The 18,571-nt window shown below is 39.8% G+C and overlaps 2 protein-coding genes across 3 annotated transcripts; one reads left to right on the plus strand and one right to left on the minus strand.

The window, feature by feature from the left end:
* The first annotated feature begins 1,408 nt into the window (after window positions 1-1,408).
* On the plus strand, window positions 1,409-7,733 carry sypl2b (synaptophysin-like 2b). The gene is made up of 6 exons (XM_015030950.1): window positions 1,409-1,577; window positions 1,736-1,813; window positions 2,346-2,464; window positions 3,766-3,970; window positions 5,616-5,804; window positions 6,874-7,733. Exons 1-6 carry the CDS (start codon window positions 1,560-1,562, stop codon window positions 6,982-6,984), a joined length of 720 nt encoding a protein of 239 aa, XP_014886436.1. The 5' UTR covers window positions 1,409-1,559; the 3' UTR covers window positions 6,985-7,733.
* A 1,455-nt stretch (window positions 7,734-9,188) lies between these two features.
* On the minus strand, window positions 9,189-18,214 carry amigo1 (adhesion molecule with Ig-like domain 1). 2 transcript variants are annotated; one of them, XM_015030948.1, is made up of 3 exons: window positions 17,912-18,214; window positions 17,545-17,677; window positions 9,189-15,946 (listed from the first exon to the last, which is right to left on the minus strand). In XM_015030948.1, the coding sequence occupies exon 3, from the start codon at window positions 15,845-15,847 to the stop codon at window positions 14,315-14,317; it is 1,533 nt and encodes a 510-aa protein (XP_014886434.1). In that variant the 5' UTR covers window positions 15,848-15,946; window positions 17,545-17,677; window positions 17,912-18,214; the 3' UTR covers window positions 9,189-14,314. The 2 variants fall into 2 exon arrangements, with proteins under 2 accessions (XP_014886434.1, XP_014886435.1); XM_015030949.1 differs by lacking the exon at window positions 17,545-17,677.
* Window positions 18,215-18,571: the final 357 nt, after the last annotated feature.

Below are 18,571 nucleotides of genomic sequence, written 5' to 3' on the forward strand. Positions count from 1 at the left end.
AAAAAAAAGGCAAGTAACAGTGGGAGAGAAAGAGAGAGAGAGAGAGAGAGAGAGAGAGAGAGAGAGAGAGAGAGAGAGAGAGAGAGAGAGAGAGAGAGACCACTGTGACATTTAAAAATGTAGAAAGTAAAGTGAGTAGAGTTTCCTTAATCTCTTACCTATCATAATGACAACACCGTTTTTTTCATGGAGCCCTAACATGGAGGCGTTTTGGGGGTGTCAGGTAAGGGGTTAACCATCAAAAGTCCTCTAGGACAAACTCTGACAGGAAGAGGTCTGGCTGACCCAAAGCCACAACTGAATCAGAAGACCAGTTTCTGAGAGTTAACAGATTAGGTGATTAATTGTGGTCGTAGTAAAAAAAAAAAATCTAATTTTCAACTGTGAGAGGAAGATTTCCAGGTTCAGCCTTGACAAGATGAATTGCAAAAAGAAAAAAGAAAAAAGAAAAAGAAAAGCTTTTTGAGCTTCAAAGTTAGAATGAGAAAAACAGGCTTGACTGGGCCATGAAACACTGCTGATGGAGTTCTAAAAACTGGAAGACGGTAAAATGGACTGATGAATGAAAATTTTAAATAGTCAGTTCATCATGCAGGATCTCTATGTACGCTGTTAAGTAGGGGAAAGAATGGTTCCTAGTTGGTCAGGGCTTCATTGTAAAACAAGATAATGACCCAAAGCATTAGTCCAAACTGTGCCAGAACTAGCTCATAAAAAAAAGTGGTAAGCTTGGAAACACAGAGTATCCAGATCAGCCTCCAGACTTAATCTCTTTGAGCTGGGTGTTGAGCCACACACTCATGGAACGTTTCTGCAACAGAAACAGGAAGAACTCTCAGAAGACTCTTTGATCTCTCACGTAGAAAAACATCTACAACTGTGTTCAAAAGGTGTCATCTTTGATGAGACTAAAGTTTAGAATAAATGTTGACCTATGAACTGATTCTGTGGCTTATTTTTTTAACCTCGGCCGCTTATTTGTAGTTTGATTTCACTTCTTTGTGCACTGGGACTTTGAAAAACTGAGGTGTCCCTAAACTTTTGACCAGTTGTGTGAAAAACTTTTTCCCTCTGCGAAGTGGCTATTCATCACAGACTATGGTCACCAGAGCGCTAGAGAGTACTTTCCAGTATCTTCTGGACTGAGAACTCTCATGTTTCTCCAAGAATCTGATGGAGCCACTACCACAAATGTAATCATTCATCTGTAGTCTGATTTTGCATTAGAGAAGAAGACATTTTTTCTAAATCCGATTTAATTCAGAAATTCTTCTCAATAAAACTAATGAAACCCTAGTCTGTATGTTTTGGATAAGGATGGAAAATCAAGTGCACATGACGTGTAAAAGAAAACAACAACAAAAAAATCCCCTTATTTCTTGGCTTTCCCAGCAGCGCCCCCTGCCGTCCCCTTTTCTTAGCGCCTTAACGTCTATGGTCACGTGTCAGCCACTGCAATTCACTGAAAAGTTTGACGCCACACAAGGAGCCTGCAAGGAGCTGCAAGGCCAAAAAGAAGCGGATAAGTTTAATTGGTCTGTTCTTCCCTCGGAGCGAACATGGATTCCGTAGCTCAGGTAACTTCAGGGGCCACAACACTCAAAGGCGACCAGGATATTAGTTTTGTTTTTCAACCAGCAGATCTCCTTCTCAGTTTTGTTTTTTTCTCGATAAGCCCACCTCGGTAGCAGATTCCTTCATGTTTTCTAACATATTCTGTGTTTATGTTTATTAGAAAGTGCTCTCATCAGGATTCACTCTCGACTTTGGACCCCTGAAGGAGCCTCTAGCGTTCATCCGTTTGCTAGAATGGGTGAGTTTTACAGGATTTCTTCACCTTATGGCCTGTGCAGTTCTGTGTGTGTGTGTGTTTACGTGGGCAGCTCATCTCTGCTTGCCAGAAATACCTCACAAATTGATTAGGCAGTTTGTCTTGTGACCCTCCCCACGCCCAGAGGAGTTATTATTTGAGCTTTAATGTGGAATGCGTTACAGTTTGTGGTTTGTGTCGGACTGAATCGTGGCCAAACCTCTGCAGTTTGGAAGTGGGCAGTCGTTTTGAAGCATGTTGAGAAATAATTGCAGTATCTAATATAAACATTTGCAGCTTTCACCCATCCACTGCCTGACGATTTTTTTTTTTACCCTTTCACTTTATTTTTATTTTAAAGTGCGAGAACTGCATTGAAAACCATGTTATCTAGACTTCCTGTCAACATTTTTCATGTCAAATACGAGGAAGTATATGCGCTCATGTGTATAAACGTTAGATCAGCACTTTTCATTTCATCAGCCCCTTCCTCATTTCTTTTCTCCAACTGTGCGTCCTCTCTCTGTGGTTACAGGTTTTTGCTATATTCGCCTTCGCTACGACTGGAGGTTACAGCGGATCCATCAGCTTCAACATCAAATGCAAAGGAGGCAAAACTGAGAAAGTAGATGCGTTATTCAACTACCCGTTCAGGTATGTCCAGGTAATCCTAGCTCACCCAATCAGGGATTGGTCTGAGTTTCTCCTGTTAGAATGACCTCAAGCTAAAAAACTAAACTAAAATCTTAAGCAAAAAAATATACAGATGTAACAGAGTTTTTTTTAATAGATCAGAAAACAATGAATAGACCTGCTGCCTTAAAGGCACAGTCTGTAATAAAAAAAAAACATTAGCTATTCTTTACCTCTCAGATGTCGTATTGCCAAGAGTTTGTAGAAAAAGGAACAAATCCTTAAAACTTAAGAGCTACTCACATTTACCCTACTTTAGCTGCTTTTAGTGATTTAAAGGGGGAGTGTTATGTAAAATCAATGTTTTTTTAGCTTTACACCATGTTCTGATGTTATTTCCTCATAAGAAACATACCTGGAGTGTTGCTTCGATTATATCATGCACGTTTGAGAAATCCTGTAATGTGCCATGGCAACCGTTCAGCTTTGCAAAGCGTGACTCCTCCTCGGAGCTGCAGTTTCCATATTTCTGCCTCACAGCGCAGCCCTCCGCTGCGACTCCCACATTCAGCTCCTTCAGACTAGCCAGCAGCAATTAGCAAACACCTGGTGGATCTGCGTGTCTGCTGAGCTTATTATATGAGCTACTTCTCAGTGAAATGCTGCTCAAAACTTTGAGCAGCAAAGGGTTAAAAGAGAAGCAATGTTGTGGTGGTTTCCTGAAGGTTGGAGCAGGACTTTCTCAAAAAGAGAGAGGCCCAATTTAAAGGCGTTAAATTTCTTTTAAGTCATATTTGACATGTACAGAACAGCTGAAGGCCACAGGTGAAGGATCTGACCGTAAACTCACTGAACCTCAACCCTTCAGCACTATTACACATCTGCCTTTATTTTGCTGTAGCATTAGAGGATATGATGAGAAAGTCTTTACACATCTGACTCCCTAGCAGACACATGGATATTTCTCAGGCAGTCAAACTTTTTATAATAAAAAAATAAAATGAGGTGTTCCACGGCTCAAAATGGGGCCAAATCAAGAGATGCTTCCAAGACATGAGAGGACTTTATTTCCACATTATGATATGTATATTTTTTTGTGAGTGGAAATATTTTCCAACATCTCAGTTTGATTAGCAGTGTGTGGGGAAGGGGTAGGACTCCATTCTGCAGAGACTGAGAGTCGTTCCAGTGCTTTCTCTTGCGTCTTTTTTGAAAGGGTTTTAAAGCACTGCAACAGCACTGAAGATATTAGCCGTGTCACAATGAAAACTTATTTTTAAAACTGTGGTTTCTTAGAAAAAAATGCTTATTTGTGTGCAAAGGTTGATGGACCATCCCTACAAAGTTCCTGATTGTGATTCCAACGTAACGACACCCAAAAGCTACTTCCTGTCCGGAGATCACTCGTCCTCTGCACAGTTCTACGTCTGCATCGGGGTTTTGGCTTTTCTCTACTGCACCGCCTCGCTGATCCTCTACCTGGGCTATCAGCACGTGTACAGACAATCCCCTCGGGGTCCCATCACGGTACGTTTGCATGGATTTCTTGTATTCTTTTCTTGCTTTGTTTAAACAGATTTGATAAATCTGGATCGAAAGGAACCTCGAGCAGGAAATGTCGTGGAATAATTGCAACTACGTCCTCGTCCTGAATCTTACTTGTGCTCGGAGAAAGTGCAGCAGAGTTGTGTGAGTGAAGGACTGTGAAGGGTGTGGTTTACAAGCAAATGAAGGACATCGGTGTTGTGCAAACGTTTCCATCAGGAAGCACCACGGGCAACACTGGAGGAGCAATGTTGCTGTGTTGTCATAAGCTAGTGAGGCGGGTGACTGTGAGGAGTCTCGGCCACAGCAGAAGGAATCTGTTGCTTACTGCCAACATCAGCTTAGAGAAGCTTCTCTGGATTGTTGTTCAGGATTTTAAAGATGTGCTTGTTTCCATTTTGTTTAATTTCTAGGAAATTTTGTAAATGTATATAGCCATAAAAAAACACACACACACACACACACACAACTTAAAAAACACACTCTCAACTGGATTGTAAAGTCTGGATGGGAGAAAAGAAGCAGATGTAGAAGTGAGTAAAAACAAGATTTAATTCGGTTTTTGTTTGAAACAAAAACAAAACAATCTTTTCATGTTCTAAAGCAATGAAAGCGTCATCACCAACAAAGACGGTTTCTTATATTCTCTTATATCCCACGATGTCACCGTTGACAAATGCCGGAGACAAGCAAGTAATTTTTTGTTCATATTTGTCCTTTAAAATGCATTTTTGGTGTATGTTCTTGTTCATCTGCATTTATTTTGTTTTGACAAAGAAAGCATGTGACAAAAGCTTGGGTTGTATGGAATAAACGGCGCCTCCTACAGTCCAAGTCTGCAAAAACTTAGGTTCCTCAGAATCGGCTTTGTTGGCCAGCATTGAGTGAAAAAAGAATGAAAATGACTTCAATTTTCAAGCAGTCGAGGCATGCAAACCAAAGTATAAATATATAAACTTACGAGAAAATAAACTAAAAATATGCAAATCTACTCCTGTCTAGGAATATGAAAAAAATGTTTATTTTAAAACGTGACTAGAAAACAAAACGGATCACTTCCATTTTTCACAAAAAAGGAAAACAAATGTATATTATGTTTTCTTCAATATTTTTTTAAACATTTTACATAAAAATGGAGTTACCTTTCGTTTTGTTTTTCATTTCCTAATTTATGACGAGAACATCCACTTTCCCAAACGTGTCGATACATGTGATTGTTTTTATCTGTGTAGATAATTCGGTGCAGAGGATTTAAAGCAGTTGGTGTTGTCAGATCTACAGAGTTTAATACAAAACAAAAACTTGCAATAATGACATTTTTAGATTCAGTCATGCTTTAAAAATTGGGACATGCGTGAATCCAGGGTCTTTATCCAGGGGTTTACAGCTGAACCCCTTGCGTTCGTTCAGCTGTTTTCATCTTATTTTCTTTTGAACTACATGAAACACATTCAGTGAGGAATAAACAGCTACTCAGATCTGTAGTGTTATGGTTGGTTCAGTCAAATCGGGTAAAAAAAAAAAATAAAAAATTCTGTCTTATTTAACCTGCTTGGTTATGTAGGGCCCTGAAACTAAACACAAGATTAAACCTGTTTTTGTACTTCCTTGTTTGCTGTTTCTCTAGGATCTGCTGGTGACTGCATCCTTGGCTTTCCTGTGGCTCGTATCGTCCTCCGCCTGGGCTAAAGGCTTGACTGACGTCAAAACAGTCACTAGTTTTGAAACCATTTTCCGTTTACTTGACCAAGTTTGCAAGGAAAACACATGCACCCCAGGAGCTGTGCCCTCTATGGGCAAATTAAATTCTTCTGTGGTGAGTTATGACACAGCTCGGCATTTCTTTGCATAAGAAACGGGTTTGTGTGTAGACAGAACTGTTCCATGATTTGCTCAAACAAAGCAACACATACAAAAAACAACAACAACATGGTTTTCAATCAAAAATTAAAAAGGTCTGAAAAGTGTTATGTGCATTTTTTGGCTTTTTATTTTTTTTTTAGACTCTGCTACCAATAAGTAAAATTCAGTGCAACCAGCTTCCTTCAGAAATCATCAGGGTTAGCTTATAAAGCTATATCTCAAGGTCCGAGTGTCGCAGAGGGTCAGGATTTTCTTTCTGAAAAAAAATGAAACGGCTTCACAAAACTACCATCCTGCACTGACACACCAGGCAGCGTAAACATTTGTCAGAAAAGTAGCCAAGAGATTCAAGGTAACCAAAGCAGTAGGAACTGCAGAGAGTCAACACTCGGGTGAGAGAATCTGTTGACAGGAGCAATATTAGTTATGCACTCAACCAATCTGCCCCTTTAATGGGAGGCTGGTAAAGATGTTCCTGAAAAAAGCCAGACGTCCTGCTTGCAGCTTCCCGCATGTTATGTAAAGCAAAAGGCAAGCATGTGGATGAACATGTTCCCATCAGTTTAGGCCAGAGTTAAACAGGTTGCTGGCAGTTCATGGTCAAACATGGTGGTGGCAGCATCACATCCTCATTTTTATTTATTTTTTTTCTTATGCAGGTTCTAAGAAGTTGCTCAGAGTTAATGGGAAGACGGTTAGTTCAACATACGAGGCAATTTTGGAAAAAAAATCTTTAGAGACTTTAGTGGAGCTTCACTAAACATGAAGTTTGTAGCCACAACGGAAAGGAAGATCAATCTGATTAAACTTGAGCTGCTTTGCAAAGATGGATGGACCAAACTGTCAAAGATGTTAGACACATTAATTCTCTCAAAGACTTGTAGCTGTAGTGAAAATTGAAAAGTAGTTCTTCAAAGTATTGCCTCTCTGGAATAATTACAAATTATTTATAAAAGGGAGGTGAAGGAAAATCATGCTTCCTTTTTGGCTAATTTTCAGTTTCTGTCCCAACTCCTCTGCAGATATTTGGATTCCTTAACCTCATCCTGTGGGGAGGAAATTGTTGGTTTATATACAAAGAAACCCCTTTCCACAAGACGAACCAGCCTGCCAATCTTGAAGGTGGAGCGTAACTGCACGGCTCCCTCGTTTCAGAAACGGTCTGATATGTGCAACTGACTGCATTTTTTGCAGAAAAGATTCTAATTTTGTGTGTATTTTTTTTTTTTTTTTGCTTAACCAGGAATTTATTTTTGTCAATTCATCTCAAAAGGTACTAAACTGTATTGCTTAGCCAAATATTAATACAGACTGACCCGTGTAATACTAAAGCATGCAGACTTTTGAGTTTGTAGATATAACACAGGTACAACTACAAAACTTGCTTTAACAGCTGCACACCTTTTTCACAGAATGCTGTACAGTATCTTTGTTCAATGCAAATTTTCTACAATTGTATATTGTACAAAACTCAGGGCTGATAAGAATATTAATCAGACTTCCAGTTTCAGTTCAAGTACTTGAATGTGTTTAGTTAAAATGAAGCCCACGTTTAAATTATATAAATGCCACTGTGAGATTATTATGTAAAGGTCAGATAGTTTTTTTTTTTTTCTTTCTTCATTTTGCGGTAATTGCCGTTACAGAAATGGTAACACTTCTAGTTTAGACTAACATCTGAATATGGCGCTGAATGCGGTGCTTCTGTTGAATCCGTTAAGAACATTTTACTGTTACAGTTTCAAATAAAAAACAAAAAAATTCTCGTTACATAAGATATACTTTCTCCTTTTCTTTTTGGAAAATGTCCAAGCAAATGTATTTGCAGGGTTTGTGTTTGCTTGTACTATTGTTTAATACAATTAATTGCTTTAACAGTTGAGATGTGTTTAAGTTATTCCTGATTCACTTCATGTCTGTATCTGTCTTGCCTCTCTATCTGCTCTTTGTCATGAGAAAAATTAATTTGCCAAGAAAATTTTTGAAAATTTCTAAAAAAAAAAAAAAAAAAAAAAACTATCCGCATTTCATCCCCATGTCTTCCGTCGTTGTTTCCTTACAGTTTAGTTGAATTTTGCTTATTTGGAAAATTTTTCTTTGCTTTATCTGCTTAAAACATTTAGTGTGATTGCTTGAGAACTAAGAGAGCTTTCAATATGTATATTTAGATGTGAGTAACAAACCTCTGATTAAGTCAAATGATGCCAAACAACCTCAGGTTCTGTCACAAAAATAAATTATTGCAAATGATGAGGCAGGTTTTCTGTTGCGTAAAGAGGAGGTATTATGTATTTTCCAGGTATGTAGTGCCATTTTATAGCCCAATAAAGTAACTATACTCCCTTCAATTGTTATGAAAATACTGGATATGTCAAACATAAAAGAAATTAATAATTTAATGCTTTGAAATCGGCCTCTGTAAAGCTCCTTCTCTTTCTGACACTTCAATGTCTTCAACACAACAATGTCTGTCCATTATGACACGATATTCACTTCTTTCCCCAAGCATTCAGTTAAACTGGGCCACTACCATGCAGCTTAACTTTATTTCTCTGGAACCAATTTATAATCTTCAGATCCGTTTAGGACGATTATTCTGCTGGGAAAAAAAAAACATCCACCACTGTTACATTGTCTGATTCTTATGATTGTCGCACTGAATTTTCTCCAATTATATGATGTTTGCCGGTACAGTGTGATAAACCCTCACACCCCACACCACTGTGTTTGGAGTGATGCGAGGTGTGATTTCTCCTTCTTTTTCTTCTCATCTTCTGTTGCTCTCTGGGAGCAGATATTGACTCTTCATGAGTTTTCCATTTGTTTTGACGACTGTCAGAAATTCAGAGCACCTCTTGGCTGATTTATGGTAAAACTACCTTGTTTAAATATCCAAATGTTGACCTCAACAATCGAGAAGCTTAGAAATCTTGCTGTCGCCGCTACCATCAGTGTGTTTGATCCCCTTCTCCTTTCTTTATTCACACTCGTGTATTAGATTATAAAGAATCCTTTATAAATCGTTGCAGGTGAACATTAATGGTTGTACGATGCATGTTTTACCACCAGAGGGCAGTAAAACACATCTTGTGATCAATAATTTAGAGCACCTTGACTGAGTTATGATCTATGAGAAAGCATCAAAGCCAATTAACTGCATATTAAATGAATGAACAAATTTTGATAAAAGGTTTATATATGGTGCTATGAGTGTAGCACCACCTAATCCACAGATTTAACCCACTATTAGACAAAGCAGATCAGAACTTTGTAGTAAAGTCAGCATCACATTTTAATTGCCTTATTATTTATAGACAAATGAAGACGCCACAAGGTGTAAAACTGTATCTTTTATTATGTCAAATTATTGTGTATTACTCTTCTTTAATGCCTATAGTCTGCAGCTATCCTGCAGCCAGAGAAGCTTTTAAGCACACCATGCAAAGCCATTATCCTTCAGCTACGAGGCCTCTGACTTTTTATGGCAGTGACCAACCTTATCATTTTTAAAGTTGTGGTCAATAAACACAGTGCTTTCAGTGCTGCTTAAAGCTCCCTTCGTATGCTATGGCCTCAGATAAAAGCAACAAGCCTTCTACCTCACCTACTCATGGCTGATTGCTACTTTATAGCTATGGATGAAAGATGACTATGTGCAGCAGGGTAGTAAGAACGCGTTCTCTTCCCTTTTTAATCTGGCTGGATTTATCTAAACTTGAGGGCAAAGAGCCTGCAAGGTGTAGCAAGAGTGGGTTTGATTGTTTTGCTTTAAAGATACTGTAAATGTGAGCAAGTTAGAGACGTTACACAGTCCTGAGGAAATCTATTTATCAACTATTTAATGAGCTTTTCATACCCTCTTGTTTTTCGGAAATTCAGTAGATCCCTCCGTTTCTCATTTCCCTTGCTCACCTGCCAGCAGCTCCCTACATCGTATGACATAACAATATAGTAAAAGCACTGTGTTTTTAATTTCTTATGGCTTTAGGAACAAAAAAAATCCAATACTGATTGAGGCTACATACAGTCTAGTCACTGCCGATTAGGATTTATATCCCTTAAGTTATTTAAAAAAAAAAGGAAAAGAAAGAAAGAAACCTGGCACTCTCTACACGCAGGTTTTGATACCATGTTTTCTGTTTGCCCAGCCATTTCAATAAAAAATAATTCCTACCCTGCTTAAAAATAAACATTTATAATAAGACTTGGATGTTGGAACAGCTAACATTAGCACAAAGGCAGACAAAATGCAAAATGAACAGTATTGGAATATACAAGAATACAGTCAGTACATCAGAACAGTACACAGCTAATCAATACTAAACGCAGACTGTGAGTCTTAACACATACATGTATATATATATATAGATAGATATTTATATTGTTTATATAGATATACACAAAGGCAGATTCGCTTTGGAGAAAAACAGCCGAGATTTTCCCGTTATGTCAGGACCTTTGCAAAAAGCACTTAACAAAACGCTATAGAGATCTACGATACCAACTGTGGAGGTCGAACGTCGGAGTGGATCTAGTGGAAATTTATACCCTTCCTGATGACGGTTGATTAATGTGCCGAGCTACTCAAAAGCCACAATATCTGTTTGTGATCTCAGCTTCTCACGCCGTCTTAAGTGACAGCACCATGATGGATAAAAAGCACACATTTCAGCTGCAAAAGGACAAAAAAAACAACAAAAAAAAACAAGTAAAACCCTTCAAATGGATCTCTCTCTAGGACAAATGCTATCCGTCTGTGAGGGTTATGTATGCAGCTTTTTTTAAGAGTGGCTTGGTATTTTCTGCTGCTGTCTGTTTCTCCACCTGGTGTTTCAGCGTGTGACAGAGTGATATGATTCGCGCACACCACCTCTCTGACAAGTGTGACTTCCTTTTCTCACCCACTCAGGAGATGCTGCTGTGCATGCGGCAACTGTGAATATTCCACCAATTCTGCGTAAGAAAACATTGCACCAGAAATGTGTAAATTGATTTTTTTAGTTTTTTTTTTTTAAGTTTCGAAGATACAATTTTATGTATTTATAATCGTTTTAGATATTTTTTTTGTTTTGTTTTGAATAGCAACTCGGAAATAAAGGAAATTTGGTATTGTGTTGCACTTTCCGACCATATGACTCAGTTGGGAGCGAAAACGCTTGATGAAAGCTCCAGGCAAATTGCAGACTTCTTAAAGGGCATCGCATTCATTGCTGAGTGATTGCTTTCCAGCCTAAGAAAGGGCAGCTTTATAATGACCGGGAAAGACGCAAACAAAGCAAACACATCTGGGCTGAACTGAAGGCTGTCGGTATACATGAAGGCAAAGAAAATGCCTCTTTTTGTGTCGCGGTGACTCACGACAACGCGATCGATCCCTGCTGGTTCAAGGAGAGAAAGGCAGACTCTAACTTCTTCCAATCAAAAGATAAAATTAGGATTTACGCCCATCTGGCCTTGTTGTGCTGCGACATGAACCCAGTTCAGTTTAATGAAACTGCTCCTTCTGGATGAACCAAGGCGTTCAATGTTTAAATAATATTCTAAGGGTATTTAAAGGGGTTTTTCAGAATATCTGAAGAGATTTAAGCAGTTATTGTGTCTCCAGGAGATAAATCTCTGCAGGACAAATTTGAAGGAAAAAAAAAACACAGTCTGCTGCATTTTATTCTAAGACAGAGCAATATTGATGCTCTGGCAGGAGGTGTTAATTTTAACTACCTCTGAATTCAAAAGAAGGAGCAAAAGCAATGCTGGGCTTAAGAGTCTCCCTTAACAACATGGTTTCCTCATCCCTCTTCATCATCAGCTTCCTCACCTGAAGGGTCAGGACAGAGTGATATGAATGTCAATCGATTCTAAACGAAACGTATAAACCATTTTGGAAAACAACTTTTAAAATCTCTGTTACCAGAAAAATGCTGTAAAAAAAAAAAAAAAATCTCTATTTTGCAAAGTATCCAGGTTCGTATGGGCTTCAGCATGAATCCAGTTAATGGCTACCCCGAAAGGGGAGTTGATCAAAGCAGATTTAACAGAAACTCCAATCCTGAGAATCTCATAGGCCTTAATAAGAAGTATTTTAAAAATCCAACAACTTGTTTGAACTAGGCAGTTTTTTTACAAAACAAATTGAGGAGAACGTAACATGTAGAAAGTTTCCAGTCAAGAAAAAGTTTTGGCATTAAAAAAAAATAGTGGTGCATCAGTAATGATTTTTCTTGATTTTTACACTGCCCGACCATTTCTACTCAGCATTTACTCAGAAAACATCCTGCTGCAGGTAAGACTCTTATCGTTTTAATTTTGTATAAATCCAGATGAGTTGGCACCGGACAGTAAATCCTAACAGCATGACACAGAGGAGCCAGGACCAAAACAAACTTCCACAGTCTTAAAACAACGTTTAAAGATGTCATAACGGTTTATTCAACCCCATCTAATAAACTTTTAAAACATCCTCTTACTTGAATTGTCCTGTCATTGGCAGAGAAGCAAGTAAAAATCTACATAGGAATAGACCTATGAGGTATTGAATAACTATTGTTCTGTTTGAAAAAAGAACCTAATAAAACATACATTTATGTACTTTTACATGGAGAACCAAGTCAGCATCTGTTTAATGAAGGGGTCAAGATTAGGGTCAGGTCTAGACATCAGAGATTTATTAACTTTAATAGGACAAAGCCGTAAGTCTGAGAACGTAGGAGCCTAAAACAGAACCTGCAGGTGGATGCTCCTTTAAAGAACGCCAAAATGCAAACCTAAATACGGCTTAAATCTAAAAAAAAAAAAAAAAAAAAAAAAACGTTTCCATAAACGGCTCGGACCATTTCGACTTTTAAGTCGTTTTAAAATGGTAGACATGTTTACCACTTTCGGACTTGCTGTTAGCTTTGCCTGCGGTGCCAACTAGTCTGGACTTATTCTGACTTTCAGATCCTTAGTTATTAACAGCTTATTACCTTTTAGCAGAACAACACTTTGACAATCTTGCACAATCCGTTTCAAAAGAAACCCTGTTAATTTTGTTTTTGTGGCAGCTGGGGCTAACTGTAGCTTTTCCTGCCAGTAATGTACAGCTGCATCTCCATTATTCATAAGCTTATTTTTAAGATGGAAACCATTAAGGTTTCCGTAAAGTGAATGCTTTACTGCTGACACAACAAACATCACATTCTAGAAAGAAAAGGAGATGAAAAGGCTACATTTCAGGTGTGACACTGGGAACTATTGATTGAATCCTACCTCATTTTTCAAACTACATCTCATTTATCACATCTGAACACAGGCTTGTCTACTCAAACAATTTTTAAAAAGTATAGACTTTCAGCTTTCCGGTAAGGTTCACCTCTTTTTTTAAGAAAAAAAATAACATAATGCAGCATAAGCTAAGCATCTGAGCATCTGAGCTTTAAGCTCTGGATTAGCACGGCCAAGGCTGTTGCTTTGCCAAGAAGAAAATTTAACAGCATGTGGCACCTCAGCGGACGACAACCAGAGCAGTCTGCGTCCTTGTAAGGAGTTTTGTACCTATGTGTTTACAGAATTGAGACAACATGTTAATAATCTGTCAGAACAAAATACCTTTCTGCACCTTGTGTGCTTCTGCAGGCGACTACGTGCGATTACCTGTGAGAGGCGGTCAAAATATTGTCTGGTTTTCACTGCAGATGTGAAGAAACAATAAGGGAGACGCTGAATGCACAAGTATTTCAGCATATGGTTGCTCAAAAATGGTCTACCATGCAATTAGGAAATTTTCTCTTATCATGTGTAAGTGGTAAATAGCTGCCAAATATGGCTTCATGACTTAGACTATAAAGCAGGATCAATCTATCACTGCTAAGGATCAGATAAAAAATAGGGTAAAAACTTATTTCTGAGAAATCTGATTACATATCTCAAGCTTTAGGATCTGATATGATTTAATGTAATAGGTTTTATGGCATGCCGTGTCGTTATATATTTATATATAACTCGAGGTGAATGTCGAGTTATATACTTCTACTCAGAGCCTGGTCACGTCAGTGTCTGTCTTTGTTTGATATGATGCAGCCTATCCAAATTCTTCATTAGAAATATAATTAGGAGGAAACCACAGTTTTGATTTATACCAAAATGTTGTTTTTGAAATCTGCAATTTTTCACAATTCTCAATCGGTTGGAGTACTTCGCTTCCTGAGTGCTGCCAACAACCACATTTCTTCTCTAATAGGCGCCTCGGTCCACTTATATGCATCCTTTCCTTTCACAGTATGAATAGTAATTGCTACAGGTTGAAACGCTGGAAAAGTCTGGCTTATTGTCCTCTTTGACAACAAGACAATTCGCTTTGAGCTCCCTTTCAGATGCAATAATAAGTTTGCTATCCATCCCTCAAGCCTTTTTCCGCACAAGGTCACAGTAGGAGTTTAAATTCAATAAATCATGGCTCTTAATGTGCCCATCAGCGTCACTGTCGACTCAAACCACCATGGGAGTGTCTGAGAAGACGGAGCTAATGGACTCTGCTACCGATTTCTTCCTCTTCCCCTTCATGAGAGAGCCGGCCTCTCCATCCAGGTCGTCATTGTCCTCATCCCCGTTGGGATTCAGCTTGCCGTTCTGGCCCTGCAAGTCTTTGGAGTCGATGAACGCAACGTGCCTGTTCAGCTCGGCCTTCATCGCCGGGTCCTCGTGGGTGGGAGTGACGCTGAGCATCGAGGAGTGGATGCTGTCCTCGCCCTGGGTCTTCCCCTTGCTGGGACAGCAGAAACAGCGGCACGGCGTCAAGTAGAGGTACATGAGCACCAGCACCACACTGGCCAGGCAGCCCACCAAGGTAGTGTAAGCTGTGTTCAAAGTCTCCCCAGCCCCATGCATGGTGAAGTTGTGAACCTTCAGCACAACGTAAATAGTCTCATTGAAACTCTCGCTCATAGCGAAGCACGTGTAGGTCCCGGAGTCATCGTACCTCACCGGACTTATCTGCAGATTCCCGTTTGGCAGGACCTTTGCAGTCTGGTTGTCTCCCGACGTCACCAAAACGTTCCCGGGCAACGCCCAAGTCTTCATCATGTCACGGTGTTTGGTGTCACAGCTGAGGATCAGCGTTTGCTCCAGGAAAGCCTCTTCGCCCTCCTCCTTGAACGTGCTGCAGTTCATGCTTTCGCCACTAAGATCGAAAATCTGGGTTTTCTGCGAGTTAGGCAGGACGCACGTGAACTCGTCCCTGAAGTCCACAACACAGTTCAGCTTACGAATGAACCAGTGGGCCAGGAGTGTGTAGAGACTACAGGTACACTGCAGAGGGTTGTTGTGGAAGTAGAGGCCATTTTTAATCCAGGCAGGCAGCGTATTAAGGTCATCTATGGGAACCTTTTTGATCCTGTTGGATGAAACGTCCAGGAGGGTCAGATTTTCCAGGCGATACCTTTCTTTGATCAGCTCCGCTGGGAAGCGGGAAATTTGGTTCTGGCTGAGATACAGCTTCTGAAGGTTGACCATGGTGACAAAGGCTGACCTGTCAATCTGTGAAATTTGGTTGTTGTAGAGCAAGAGGACCTCCAAGTGGACCAGAGGCTCGAAAACCAACTCATCCAGCAGCTGCAGTTTGTTGGAGGACAGGTCCAAGTAGAGCAGTTGCTTCACATTTAAAAAAGCTTCAGAGGAAAGGAAATTGAGATTGTTGTGGCTGAGCAAGAAGTTCTGGAGATTCGGAAGCTTGACTGTAGTCCAGTCAGATTTGAGCCGATCTATGGCGTTGTAGCTGAGATCCAGTACAGTGGTGTAGAGAGGCAGACCGGTGGGGACGGCACTCAGGTCCATCTTGGAGCAGCTGACGATGTTTGAGGCGCAGATGCACGTCGTATGGCAGTTCAGCGTCAACCCCGCTGCCTCAGGAAGCCAGAGGACGGCGGCGCAGAGGGTGAGAACCAGACCCCATCTCTGCAACTTACTCTGAAACTTACAGAGGGGTAAAGTTTCACCTCCTGCTCTGGAGGAAGATCGCAACATGCTAGCAGTTGTTCTCAATCCTCCAGAGGTTGATTATGATCCCATTTTCAGGAAAACGCTCTAGGATGTAGGAGTCCCAAGCACATTGGTGAATAAAAGCTGAAACATAAGACAAACATGTTATTAGATAGATTTTTAAAACAAAACATGAAATATGCAGTTTCTGAAAAATACTCTAATCATATGAATATAATACAAAATCTCTGAATTTAATGTCTTTTGTTTAAATGGAGGATAAAACTGTCAGCCAGAGGTAAACCGAACTAAGACTCCAAAATCTTCAGGAGGCCTCGAGAACACTTGAGCTCTCACGTAGGACATAAATCTCAACAATATTATTGTTTATCACAATAAGTCCATCCTAGGTACATCATAAGATGCTAATAAAACACATTAAAGTGTGTGTTTTTAAGAGCAAAGGTATGAAAAGGTTTGAAAGGGGGTGAACACTTTAACAAGGCACAGAAGTTTGATAACCGCACTAAGTGAAGACTCCCAATTTATTACCAACAGATTTTTTTTCTGCTGCTTGTGTCTGAGCTAGAGTCACGTTTCATTCACACTGGAACTGCTGTGAAATCCATTTTGACATCCATCCATCCATCCATTTTCTGAACACCCTTGTCCCTCAGTGGGGTCGGGAGGGGTTGCTGGTGCCTATCTCCAGCTAACGTTCCGGGCGAGAGGCGGGGTACATCCTGGACAGGTCGCCAGTCTGTCGCAGGGCTCCATTTTGACATATATTTGCAAATTTTGCCAATAACTGTCAGGTAAACTTGGCCCCTCCTTCCTGACTCAACCGAATCCGTGCTGAAGCTGCATTCGATTAGCGCTGGAAGTCAAAGGTCGGAATGACATCGCAGCCGAGCCGAGAGCGTTCTAGTTGCAAGTCGTAAAAGGTTGAGACTTGCTGTTTGATTTGGTGTGAACTGCTATTAGCAAAAAACAGGATGGTATTATATTTATTTCCCAACATGTTGCTTGATTTATATATATATATGTATATTTTAACAGTGAGCCAGTTGTTTAATGAAATACTGATCATTAAAAGTGTAAATAAATAGTTAACACCTGCAACATCAACCACTTCTTTATGTGCTGCAGACTAATCATACAGAAGGATCGCATCAGTTTTGGGACAAGCAAAACCCTTCTGCAAAGGCACCTCAAAATAGAAAGGTACAACCTTTAAACAAAAAGGTAGAATTTAGAAAACGCACAAAAACTTAATGCTATAAACACCTAAATTGTGTACCCTGCAATATTTAGTTAACAATATAAAAATGCTTATTTTTCATTGTCCATTTTAAGTAGCATTTCTTTTAATTTCTTTGTTTCAGATGTGACCAGCATTACATAGCTTTTTTTTAATTTACTTAATAAATTACATTTATTCAAATTGTATTTTGTGTGTGTTTGCCTTTTTAAGACTCTAGTTAGTGTATTGTCAACAATGTCTTCCAATAACACATAATTACCTCGTCATATTTTCATGTTTCCTCTCAACTTTTGATGTTTTGTTTTTTTTTTTACATAAAAACATTAGGCTGCTGGTGGATCTGGCTTAGAAAGTTTCTGGGGTAAACCCTCCACACTGGATGCAAAACTTTACTTGTCGGAGTAACTTTAGGGTCCCTCTTTTTTTCCTTTTTTACTGATAACTGGAAACACGACCTTTGACTACGAAGAGGACCCACCTTAAAACTGTGGGCAGTGGCTGGAGGGGCTAAGAAGTAGAAGCCCCCATCATTAAAATCTGCGCAAGGCCCTGTACAATCTTGTGCCGGCTCTGGCGGACACTTCAGCTTTAACCATCCTCTATGAAAAGGACTAAGAAAAAAAAGAAAAGAAAAAGGAAATGCATTAATTCAAACTATTTCTGAAAAAAAATAATCAATATTTAATTTCTGTAAAGGATGTGTTTAGTGGACTCCTGATGAAAATGAACCCCCAGTGTAGAGGTTAGTGTCATTTCCCTTTCAGCTTTCACCTCTCCATCAGCACAACTTTCCTGTGCAGCTGTACGTGCCTGTCTTTAAAACAGACACACAACACGGTACTCACGCTAACCCATGTGTATTCACACTCCCGGAGACACAAACTGATTCCCTGTGCTCTGCCCATCTTTCCATCTCTACCTCGCCATTTCTTGATCTCCCTGACACAGCTGCACGTTGCCGCACACAGTAAAAAAAAAAAAAAAAAAGTACAAATAAACGCACACAGGCAAAAACCATGCAAATATCAGCACCACGTCGTGTCATGTTCCCAAACTGCCCTCCGCTCATTTTATGTAAGAGCCGTGCAAGCCGTTGCGCTGCACCATCGTGTTGACTAAATAACAAGTATACAAAGAAATAAAGATGGAGAGGAGAGGACACTTGCCTTGAGTCGTCGGGGTGCAGCAGCAGAAGGGGACGCTGATTTCGTGAAACCAGCTCCCTGCGTTTGTTTACGGCGTTTCTGCAGGCGAGGAGCTGTCTGAGCGAGCTTCCGCGTCTGCTGCTGAGGACGGCTGATGCAGAGAGGAGGGAGAACCTCTGCTCAAATGTCTTTGGCAAAATAATCCCGTTCCACAAGGCAACTAGCACCCGGCGCAAAATTACGCAAAAAAAAAAAAAAAAAGCTTACGTAAAACGCAGAAATCAGGCGTTCATTGAACTAATCAACCTCATTTAGTTATCAGATTGTAGTCGGCTTTTTTAATCATAAGCACGTTTCGCT

This window comes from Poecilia latipinna, unplaced genomic scaffold (assembly GCF_001443285.1).
Source record: "Poecilia latipinna isolate Pla-1442-1.1 unplaced genomic scaffold, P_latipinna-1.0 Scaffold196, whole genome shotgun sequence".
NCBI classification, from domain to species: Eukaryota; Metazoa; Chordata; class Actinopteri; order Cyprinodontiformes; family Poeciliidae; genus Poecilia; species Poecilia latipinna.

Bases quoted from the DNA above. Each gene is read 5' to 3' on its own strand.
- sypl2b (XM_015030950.1), top strand. The intron at 1,814-2,345 runs GTGAGTTTTACA...CTGTGGTTACAG, and splicing joins TCATCCGTTTGCTAGAATGG to GTTTTTGCTATATTCGCCTT. The intron at 5,805-6,873 runs GTGAGTTATGAC...ACTCCTCTGCAG, and splicing joins GCAAATTAAATTCTTCTGTG to ATATTTGGATTCCTTAACCT.
- amigo1 (XM_015030949.1), bottom strand. From the start codon at position 15,847: ATGTTGCGATCTTCCTCCAGAGCAGGAGGTGAAACTTTACCCCTCTGT.